The sequence below is a fragment of the Mirounga angustirostris genome, unplaced genomic scaffold (assembly GCF_029215605.1).
Source record: "Mirounga angustirostris isolate CCGP_5_RB_7025 unplaced genomic scaffold, mMirAng1.0.hap1 SCAF_8, whole genome shotgun sequence".
Classification (NCBI taxonomy): Eukaryota; Metazoa; Chordata; class Mammalia; order Carnivora; family Phocidae; genus Mirounga; species Mirounga angustirostris.
The window spans coordinates 100,368,660-100,380,291 of NW_026991716.1; the positions used below are offsets into that span (position 1 = coordinate 100,368,660).

The following is an 11,632-nucleotide window of genomic DNA, read 5'->3' on the forward strand; positions in this document are numbered from 1 at the left end:
AACCAAGGGCAACAAAAATGACATTTTTCTGACCATGTCCAGAAAAGGATAAGAGAAAATGCTTGACACAAGTGGTTGATGCAGAAAAAAATCAATCACTAAATTGAAAAGGTAAAATGAACACTATAAGGAAAATTTAGGATTAAGTTGGGTGTAGAGTTTGCAAAGAAAACCTAGCTCTCTAAAACTTAAAGTTCTCCAGGCCTAGAAAAAATTATACTTAAGTAAAACTTCCAAGTATGGATTGCATCAAGAGTCAGCAGGTCTGTTTAATAATAATTTGGGGCCATTTATGTAAAATTTTTGTTTAGATGGCTAAAAATACCATTCCTTTTCACAGGTCTTGCAATATCCATAGCTCCCTCAACTCCAGAGATTGCAGAAGTATTTAGCTTCCAAACCTTCATGTGACAACTGCTGAACAGCAAAACATAATGGTAATTAGATTGAGATGTCTGAGATCATTTGTTTCTAGACACTGTGTCACAATTTTTTTTATTCTTTTTAAAGCAACACACTTGTAGGAAAAGAAATTAAGCACTTACAGAATACACAAAGATTAATTTCTTCCAAAAGTCTATCTTAAGCTCACGGAGAAAAGAGTTAAGACCAGTTAACATAAAGGTAGTAAACAAGAATGGTGCATTAAGAATAGTTTTCCACAGGGGCACCTGGGTGGCTCAGTCGTTAAGCGGCTGCCTTCGGCTCAAGTCATGATCCCAGGATCCTGGGATCGAGCCCCGCATCGAGCCCCACATCAGGCTCCTTGCTCAGCAGGAAGCCTGCTTCTCCCACTCCCACTCCCCCTGCTTGTGTTCCCTCTCTCACTGTATTTCTCACTGTATCTCTCACTGTCAAATAAATAAAAATCTTTATAAAAGAAGTTTTCCACTAAGTGAAATAAGTCAGAGAAAGACAAATACCATTATGATTTCATTCATATGTGGAATTTAAGAAACAAAACAAGGAAAGGGGGGAAAAGACAAATCAAGAAACAATACTCTTAATTACAGAGAACAAACTGATGGCTACCAGAGAGGAGGGAGTGAGGGGATGGGTTAAATGGGTAATAGGGATTAAGGAGTGCACTTGCTAAGATGAGTACAGGGTGATGAATGAAACTGTTGAATCACTATATTGTAGGCCTAAAGCTAATATAACACTGTATGTTAATTAACTGGAATTAAAATAAAAACTTAAAAAGCCAAAAATGTTTTCTACTAAAAACAGTATTTTAAGTAAATGACTAAAATCAAGAAATGGTGCTTCAATTACCTTCAATAACTGCACTGGCTGAATAGGAAAAATTATGTTCATGAGCATGCAGTTAGTTAGGCTTCTTATTTACCCTTTTCCAAGAAAAAAATGTCTTAGAAATTTGGTGGCTTTTTTTTTGAAGCTTCAGGAAAATGCTTACTGTGACAATTTGATAACTTTAATGAATTCCCAACCTTTTATTAGCCTAGACAACACAGAACTTTATTTTTATTTTTTGGTGAAAACAAGAAATACAGCAGAGCGACAGACTTTATTTTTCCTTTGAGCACAAAGAAGACTAAAGTACTTAATGATCCTTGTTTAGTTTGACAGAGCAATTCTACAAGTACTTACACTTAAGGTTAGGAACATAAAATGTCAAGTACAACGTTATTATTAGGGCAAGAAATATCAAGACAATAGAGTTATGTTTTTCTTTTTGAGATTACTTTCACAAGACAAAGCAACAATTTGCAAAATTTCAAAGATCACATTCAAATTATATTTCTTAGAACTATATATACAGACAGGCCAGAACAAGCTGATAATATTAATGAATATTCACAGGTGTCATACTGCACAGGAACAAGTTTGATATTTTTGCACACATTCTCAATTACAAGCAAAAAGCAGGCCTGTAAATGTCAATTTTGCCAGCAAGCAAAAATAGAGAAAGGAATTAATAGGATTTTACTCAAATACAGCATATACCATTCATCTTCCACATAGAAAAGAACACTCCTATAATAATAGAGAGAAAACATCCAGACTTGCATTTTTGTGTATAAAAATCTACTGGTGAATTCAAGGGAATTAGGGAAAACTACTCCAAGCATCCTCTTTAAACATCAACCACTTTGATTCTCCCACCTCTCCTGGGAAAAGCTTCAGGGACTCTCCCCACCATCCCCAACCCTGCAGGGTTCCAGTCTTCCCTGTGCCTTTCCAAGCCTACTCCACAGCAGGTTCATTTCTGTTTCTGGGCTTTCAGGTTCCTCAGCCCACAGCATCCTCCCCACTTGCTGTGCCCAGACCTCCCAAACACACTCAGAGCTTAGAGCAAGGCCTTCAAAAAAAAAGGAGAAAGGCAGTCATTACTAGCACTATATACCACCCAAGTAAGACAGCCCTGACGGCACTGCTGTCCCACCTACTGGAACCTGTCCTGGAAATCCAGACACCACACATCCCCATACCGCCCTAGGAGGGTAGCCTGGCATCTCCCACAGTGTAGACTGCAGCCTGCTCCCTGTTTTGGGGAGAGAAGCAGGGAAGGAAATGCGGAAGTGGAGGAGGGAGAGCCAGGAAGGCCAGGCCATAGGATGGAGGCCCCGGGGACATCAAAGCAGTAATAAAATGGAGGACAGAGGTGACCCTCAAAATGCTGCCCTGGGGTTATTTCTAAGTGATCCAAGGCCACCCCCCACCCCCACCCCCGCGCCAAATTTCCATGTTTAAAAAAGTAGAGTGAAACTAAGTTTTGGTTGCTTTAGACCACACCCTACTCTGGGTCTGCCTTAAATCCATCACTGTGAGGCCCCCTGTCTTTCCCCTCTGCTTCTCAAACTAAACTCAAGAAACACAGGTTTTGGAAAGTGGGCAGGGAAAAAGGGTGGGGTCATCAAAGTTGGCCCAAAGGAACACTGCTCATAACTAAACAACCTACAGGTCTCCTTTCAGACCCTACTAAAAAGGAAGTAGGGGGGAGGCATGAGGGCAGAAGAGCACAATTAAAAGATCTGGAGTCTATTGTACAGTACCTTTCTCCCTCTGGACACAAGGTGAGAGCAAATTATACAAAAAGCCTGCTTTTGCCAGTTTAGTTTTCTGTTTCTGAGCTGTAACTGTTTCAGAGAGGGAGGAAGGGTGGGAGAGGGAAGCCGAGAGAACAAGGTGGTGGGGGGAGGGAAGAGAAAGATAGAGACAGATACACAAGAGGCCCCACAGACCAGAAACACCTCTCCCTCAGTGCCCCCACCCTAGCAACTTTATCCTGTCATTCTGAGAATGAGTGCAAGAGTTAGGAGGGGGATACCTAACAAAGTTGCCCAAATAAAGGGTGTTTGTTGGCTACAGCCCAGAAAGCCTAACTGCTGGAAGTGAACCATTACCAGCCTTGCTTTGGGCACTATCGTGTATGACTGCCCAACCTGCCCAACAGCCAATTGGGTTTATAGATAACTACTTGATGGGGTAGGGGGTCTGAGGGGAAGTTCCCTATGTGCTGCCTGGGATCTTAAGTCCACAGATAGTTGCTGAGGAAGCAGGCAGTGGTGCCTCTGCAAAGCTTACCCAGAAGGCCGAGAGCAGGTTTGGGTGGGCCATAGCACAGACCGTCATACTCACCAGTACCTGTTCACAAAGCAGAGTGCCCAAAGGCAAAAGAAGACCAATGCAGTAACACTGAACACCTCTCATCTGTTACCTCATTCATGCCTCGTAGCCCCCACCAGCCCCCTTATTCTGCCAGATAACCAGCTGGGTGGATGGCACAGGCCAGGAAGGCAGCTAGGAGCCAGTCAGTGGTAGCCAGAATGTCCAGTTTGGGTTGACGGCTGGCATCATCTAGATCAGCTTCATCTTGCAGCAGTGAAATTCAAAGAACTTGACATACAGTACATGGGTATCAGGAGGACAGTCCGCATTAAGTATGAAGCCCAGCTAGTTATTTGCAAAGGTATTTCAAGCTTCTTTGGGGTAGATAACCACTTAAAAAACTGGGAAAAGACCATGGTCACAGACAGGGCTCAAGGCATGCAAAGGAAGGCAGTGCCTATCTATCTACAGCATCATGTGCATGGCATAGAAGCAGTGCAAGGCCATGCACTTGGAACATGTAACAGGATACAGAAGAGCATGAAGGTCCAGAGGAAGAAGAACACAAGCGTATAAGAGTCAACCTTGCAACTGATTGTTGAGGATTTAGAAGAACCAAAGAAAATACTCCAGTGTGAAGAGAAAGCAGATAGAAGACTGCATGCTGTTGGCTAAGCATAGGTTCAAGGGGAGGTGGTGAGGAGACTTGTGCAGGAGCTTCTCATAAGGTCATCAGTTAGCCAGACTGGAACCTGAAGGACCTGGGGCTCTCCACTGGCTGCCTTGCTGGGTCTCGAATTCCACGGCGAGGCCCTTCACCCATCAGGTAGTATTGTAGGGGATTGGGCCACAGTTCTGCTTTGATAATCTCCGCAATCCTGTCGAATTCTAGAAGGCTGTGGTCTGAGAACCAGTTAAAGAAACTGGGTATAGTGTTTCCTTCCCGATTCCTGTGGATATGGGACTGGGGGTCTTGGCCCCTGTGCCAGCGGATTGGAGTGGAAAGAGACACCACCCTGCCAGAGGATCTGCGCTCATATTCTTTGACGAGGCCCTCGTTCCGGAAGTAGGGGTTGCTCTGAAAGATGAACTTGAATTTGCAGCCTGCTCTGGGGTGTTTGAGCTCCTCCACCTCCAAATTGATCATGTACCTCATCATGTCTTCATCTTGGCCACTGATCATAGGTGACAGCTGGGGGTGGTTCCGAAAGGCAGTGACCCAGAAACCTGGGATATTTTGGATAATGAAACTTCTGCGCTGCATATGAAGCCTTCGCATGCGGCCAAACTTGCGCTCCAGCTGAAGGAAGGCCCTGTCAGCCTGGGCATTTACATTTGACAGCTCCTGATCGATGGCCTCCAGAGAATCCATGCAGTTATTGATCTTCGGGGCCTTGCCCCGTGTCTCCTCTTTCATTCCTCCTACCACCTTTTTTTCCTTCTGCATCACCTTCTTTTCCTCCACCACCTCCTCTGCTCCTCCCTCCTTTTCCGCAGCCGCTGAAACGGCGCACTTTTTTGTCACTTCCTTGGCCTTCGCCCCAGGCATCATCTGAGACCCCAACCCCCCTGCGCCACAGGCTTCTAGAGCCTTCTCCCCAGCAGGGCCCTGCGGCTCTCTACGAGGACAGCCATTTTCCTGGCTATTGTCGGTCGCCACCGCGGCGGAGGCTGAGGCAGGGGCTGCTGCCAAACCTTCCGTGGCAAGAACCTCTTTCTGGCCCGATCTGGTCGCTACGCGGCCGCGACTCCCAAAAACTCGAACGCGGAGCACCGGGGCACAACTAGCGGGGTTCTGGGGTGCGCCTCCCTCCGCGGCGGTCTCCAAGCCGCCCTCACCTGTGTCCGCCATCACCGGCGTCGCCTCGGCTTCCTCGCCCGGGCACTGGTTTAGGTCCGGATGTCCCGGGGCATGGTCGCCAGTAGCCAGGTCGCAGTCTTTAGCGACAGGAAGACTGTTGCCCTCATCCAGGCCGCTCATTTTGGTAGAAGGCAGACCTGCAGGAGGAGAGCGTCCCTTGTCCTCCGCAGAAGACGCGCTCCGCCCCAAACCGCCCCTCTCTTCCGCTCGGGAGGGATGCTGCTATGGCAACCGGTGACATCACGGCAGCGGCGTCGTCACATCGCGCGAGAATTCGCTGAGCCTTGTGATTGCGACGGTCAAGGGTATGCCTTTGTCTTTGTGTGGTAAGACGGGAGTTTCGTCGGTCTGGGAATGATTTGGTTTACGTGACTGGGTGCAGACCAGATTCAAACATGTGCGAATTGTGTTAATGTGTATTTCTAAGGCTCTGAATGCATTTCTAAGCCACCTACACTGTTAATTTTCTCTTAAAATATTTACCTAAAAGATAAGAAAGGTTAAGTAATTGTTCGAGTCCGTCAGCTCATAGGGCCTTCCGTGGATGCGAAGGTGGACTCAGCAATTCACATGCCTGCTTTTTTTTAATGTACAGATTCATGACTATTACCAAAAGATTGAGATGAGGAGAGTTTCATCTTAAGAGAAGTGTTCATTTAAAAACTTAGGAGCTGTGGAAAGGGAGGCTTCTCTCATCCTAACGACATAATGAAGAATTATTTCATGTATTTATGTATGTTGGGCAACCCCTATGAAGCTGTCAGACAATATTACCTCTTCACTTTTAACTAATATAAGTAGCAAATGTATTTTCCTTACTTAGAGTTGACCCACACCTGTGAGCACGCAAATTTAGCCTTTAAGCATTATTGAAAAAGACGTGATCTCAGATTTTAATTTCCAAAATTGTACATATATGTTGCTTATTCTCAGGTCATAATCCTAATCTAAAAGGAGTTCTTGCTTTAATAATGCCTGTGGGCATGAAGCCAGCAAATATTTGCCAAAATTTGCCCCTGTGATAATTTACTGCAGGATGGAAGCAGTAATCAACTGTTTGGGGCACTGAAACTATTAATTGTCCAAATTAAAATATTTTAAGTAACATTTAAATGTTAATGTTAAAATATTTACTTAAAATTTCTCTTTTCAAGTTGGCTCATACAATTCATCTAACAGTAATGTCAGTACTGTTCTATGTGTTGTTTTGTTTGCTGGAGTACGGAAAAACTGGTGTTAATCCTTAGATGAATACAAGAATGAAGGAAAACTTAAATTTTGCATATTTTTAACATCTTAAATTCATACTAGAAAAATGTTTATAACTCTTCGTAATAGAAACTACACTACAGAGCACCCTAGATTATGATCACTTTTAAATTAGGACTCAGAAGAGGATCCAGTGCAAAGTAAGGATGTAGGGGAAACAGATTTACAAAAAAGTAGCAGGTATATTGAGGGAAGTAGTGCAGACCCTGTGCAACTAAGAATGAGGTGCTGATAGACACTGGCAGACATTACAGAGAAACAGCCTCTCATGCAGCTTCATAGTTAAGCTCACAAAGATTTACTAGAGAATTTATAAACAGTTAAGGTATTTTTGTACCCCTAATCAGCCTACTCAAGGACAGACTGTCCAGATTGACTGCTGCAGCTAATCAGATAACCCATAAAAATTGTGCAAACAAGATTCACTCTTCTCAGACTACAATCACTTTTCTCTCCTTTTTTTCCTCTTTTAAAAAACCTATTTTGCCTCTGTGGGGTGAAATCAATCTACTGATTTATCCTCTTTGTAAATGAGTAAACAATGTGCTATAATTAAATGACTTTATGACTTTGGGTTATTCTTTGACACTACTCTGCCTTGTTTCCTTTATTAAGAAATCTTTGCAGTGTGGAAGGATTAATTCGCTAGGATTATAACCTGAGCCAAGAAGCAGACAAGCAGCAAATGTTGAATGAAAGTTCCTTTGCCGTACAAGAAAGAAAGAATTTGCTATTTGCAACAGAAAATTAGAAAATTAGGTAACACTGCTACTACCTGTGAACCTTTTTTCTCGTTGCATATACCCAAGTTTTTTAAAAGATTTTTATCTCTACTACTTGAAATATCCCCATCCCTAGCTTTAATTATTCCTGTCAATGGAATCATTTTCCACTAATAATAACCTGCCCATTCTTGAAACTCCATTCAAGCCTACCTCATGTAGATTGCCTGAGGCATTTTAATGCATTTAATTTCATAAACAAGGACCCAGGAAGCACAGAGAAGTTAACTCACTCATGGTGAGATATTAATTGCCAAACTGCCTCTTCCCATCTCCTATGCATAACCTTTCCTTATCACCCTACCATTCTGATAGTCCTCTGAATTTCTATAGCTCTTATGACCTTCGCCATGCAAATTAGAATTTACCTTCTATCTTTAACTTTCTTGGTGGTTTTATGCAGATCAGTCTACTCATCCCAGCTAGACAAGGATGGCTGCGTAGTGGCTTCTTCCTTGGCATCTACTGTAGTATAGCCTAGTGACGATCTCGTTGAAGATTGCAATGAATTTGATTATTTGATTTAAATGAAAAATTTAAAAGGTTTTACCAAAATGAATAATATGACTGTGCTAGTATTTTATTTTGGGTTGAGTGGATATATATTATAGGTATGAATCATTTTATCTGCATATTAGAATATTGGATTTTGGGTACACAACAAAGCCTGTTCTGTTGGCAATTGGCAATAAGCCTCACTACAGAGAAAAAGATATATCAGTAACACGACCATATGGAAAAATATTTGCAGGAAATGCCATGAAAATCTAGGAGGTAATTTTCATTTGCCACAGGACTAGGACTTTAACAAAAGTTCAAATATAATACAGTCAAATAGGAATGACTTTACTAAAGTGTATAGTAAATACTGGAAAATTTAGGAAATATCCGCTGTTGTTAATCTTGAACAACAAGTTTGTCTTTTCAAAATGATAGGGTTTCTGGTTATATATTCATTATAGCCTACATTTATTTAGTGTCTTCTAAATGTGTTATCTCATTTAATCCTCAGAACAACCCTGTGAGGTAACAATATTATGACCTCCATTTTACATTACCTCAGAAGGAACTCAAGCAAAGAGGAACTGAGTGGTTTATCCACGGTCACACAGCAGTGATAGAGCCATAATCTGAACCCAGGTAATCTGACTCAAGAACCTGCACACTCACTCTTTATATTGTCTGCAATTCTACACAACATATAAAATGCAAAGGCGCTTTCTTAGAAATAAGACCATATGACCATCCCAATTTAATGTTAAATCTTATCGTCCTATTCCCCTCTGCCCATCCAGAAAGATACTAACAGTTGTTAGGGAAGTGCCCAGTCACTAAAAGGAGAAACAAGAATTCATGATCCTGGATTCAATGCCATTAAGTCAACAGTTCTCAATCCATCAGATGTTAACATTCCCTTAGTTCGGGCGCCTGGGTGGCTCAGTTGGTTAGGCGACTGCCTTCGGCTCAGGTCATGATCCTGGAGTCCCGGGATTGAGTCCCGCATCGGGCTCCCTGCTCGGCGGGGAGTCTGCTTCTCCCTCTGACCCTCCCCCCTCTCATGCTCTCTGTCTCTCATTCTCTCTGTCTCAAAAAAATAAAAAAAATAAAATTAAATTAAAAAAAAACATTCCCTTAGTTCATTTGTTATTTCTTTATTGGTATTGTGTAGACCCAGTCTTATTGGATGAGGGCGAAAGACATGGGCTGCATTTGCATCTCTGCCTTCATGAGCAATGGAAATTTGGGCAAGTGGTTTAACTTTTTTAATCTCAATTTCCACATTTTATAAAATGGGAATCATTAGGGGCACCTGGCTGGCTTAGTCAGTGGAGCATGCGACTTTTGATCTTGGGGTTGTGAGTTCACGCCCTAAGTTGTGTATAGCCTACTTAAAAAAAAAAAATGGGAATAGTAAGATCACTCAACCTGTCTTTATCCACTGCTCAGAGTAATGGGTCAATATTGTAATGTGGGTGAACCTTCCTTGTAAGTCGCTTTCCTGATGTTGCTTTCCTCCTCCCTCACCCCCATCTCCATCTTTCTTTTTTTCCTTCTTTTCTTTAAAAGTTATTTCATGGACCATTACAGCCAGAAGATACTGAATTTTCAGACAGTTTCCCCTAAATGACCCTTAACTTATGGAAGGCGTCATGTCCCTATGACTTGAATCACCTCTCCAGGGCTCCAAAGCCCAGAATTAAGTTGAGCAGCAACAGAAGCTTTCTATGGAAACGTTTCTCTTCCTCAGACAAGACAAAGGCATCATCAGCAGACAGACCCTGTGTGTCCAGGGCCAGGCAAAATTGCCATTTCCAACAGAAAGCTGTCCTGCTTTTTGGGAAAACAATGGCTGAAGAACAGCTTCCTTCACATTCAAAGAAGATGCTAGTCTAATTGAATTTCTTGCAGGCAAGAATCAAGGGTGGATCTGGCTTTGGTACCAATTCAGTGTGAAGTTTGTTGTGGTGGCCACAAAAATGCACCTCACAGTCTTCCAAATACAAGGAGAGTAATTGTTCAGGAACCTGAATGCTGCACCCTGCATCTATAGCCTCCTTTGCATCCTGGCCATACCTCCTAGGAGCTGCTCCAGCCAATGACTGAGTATGGCTAGGAAACTAAGGCAAGACCATTGCTAGAAGATGTGGGACTCAGCTGACAGCTGACTCTGGCTGGCTCAAGGACTCCCTATTGGCCTTGCTGAATCTTCCTTGGATGGCACAAGAGACTAGGACACTTCCACCCAACTTTCTCTTGCTCTCTTTTTCATTCAGAATCAGATTTTCTTTCTGGTCAAATGCCTCTTCCATCTTTTTTCTGGCTCCCTCCCCATTTCACTCACTGACACAGTCATTTCCCCTAATAAAATCTTTGCATTTCCCCTAATAAAGTCCCCTAATAAAATCTTTAATCTCGGGCGCCTGGGTGGCTCAGTTGGTTAAGCGACTGCCTTTGGCTCAGGTCATGATCCTGGAGTCCCGGGATCGAGTCCTGCATCGGGCTCCCTGCTTGGCAGGGAGTCTGCTTCTCCCTCTGACCCTCCTCCCTCTCATGCTCTCTGTCTCTCATTCTCTCTCTCTCAAATAAATAAATAAAATCTTTAAAAAAAAAAAATCTTTAATCTCAGCTTGATTCTGCGTTTCAGAGGATCCAGAATAACATATTTAACAGATCATTTAAACCTCTTAGTTCCCATTTTTGTATCTTGTAAATTGGGGTCGGGGGACAGAGAGAAGAGCTAGAAGCGAGGAAAGACTTAGTGAAATAAGAAGAAGGTCATGCCTACACTAAATGACATGATGAAGTAGTCAGATGCCTATATCTTAGAATCGCTAGTTCCTTATGTATTTTGGAGATTAACCTCTTCAGATAAATGGTTTGCAAATATTTTCTCCCATTCTGTAGATTCCTTTTCACTTGATTGTTGATAAAATAAAAAGTGTAAGTATTAGAAAGTTTTATGTCAGAGTTTGGCAACCGTTCTCATTCTTAATGTTAAATGATGATGTATCTCACAAGCAGTATGGTAGCCATAGAATTTAGAGTAGATGAAATAAGTTGCTTTCAGGGTATGTGCACCCCGATGTTTATAGCAGCAATGTCCACAATAGCCAAACTGTGGAAAGAGCCAAGATGTCCATCGACAGATGAATGGATAAAGAAGATGTGGTATATATATACAATGGAATATTATGCAGCCATCAAAAGGAATGAGATCTTGCCATTTGCAACGATGTGGATGGAACTGGAGGGTATTATGTTGAGCGAAATAAGTCAAACAGAGAAAGACATGTATCATATGATCTCACTGATAGGAGGAATTCTTAATCGCAGGAAACAAACTGAGGGTTGCTGGAGTGGGGGGTGGGGTGGGAGGGATGGGGTGACTGGGTGATAGACACTGGGGAGGGTATGTGCTCTGGTAAGCACTGTGAATTGTGCAAGACTGTTGAATCTCAGATCTGTACCTCTGAAACAAATAATGCAATCTATGTTAAGAAAAAAAAAGAAGAAGAAGAAGGTAGTGGGAGGGGAAGAATGAAGGGGGGGAAATCGGAGGGGTAGACGAACCATGAGAGACGATGGACTCTGAAAAACAGAGGGTTCTAGAGGGGAGGGGGGTGGGAGGATGGGTTAGCCTGGTGGT

At 42.7% G+C, this 11,632-nt stretch overlaps 1 protein-coding gene across 1 annotated transcript; it reads right to left on the minus strand.

The window, feature by feature from the left end:
* Positions 1–1,405: 1,405 nt before the first annotated feature.
* On the minus strand, positions 1,406–5,647 carry TSPYL4 (TSPY like 4). Its single transcript, XM_045865360.3, has one exon. The coding sequence runs from the start codon at positions 5,552–5,554 to the stop codon at positions 4,310–4,312; it is 1,245 nt and encodes a 414-aa protein (XP_045721316.1). The 5' UTR covers positions 5,555–5,647; the 3' UTR covers positions 1,406–4,309.
* Between the last annotated feature and the right edge of the window lie 5,985 nt (positions 5,648–11,632).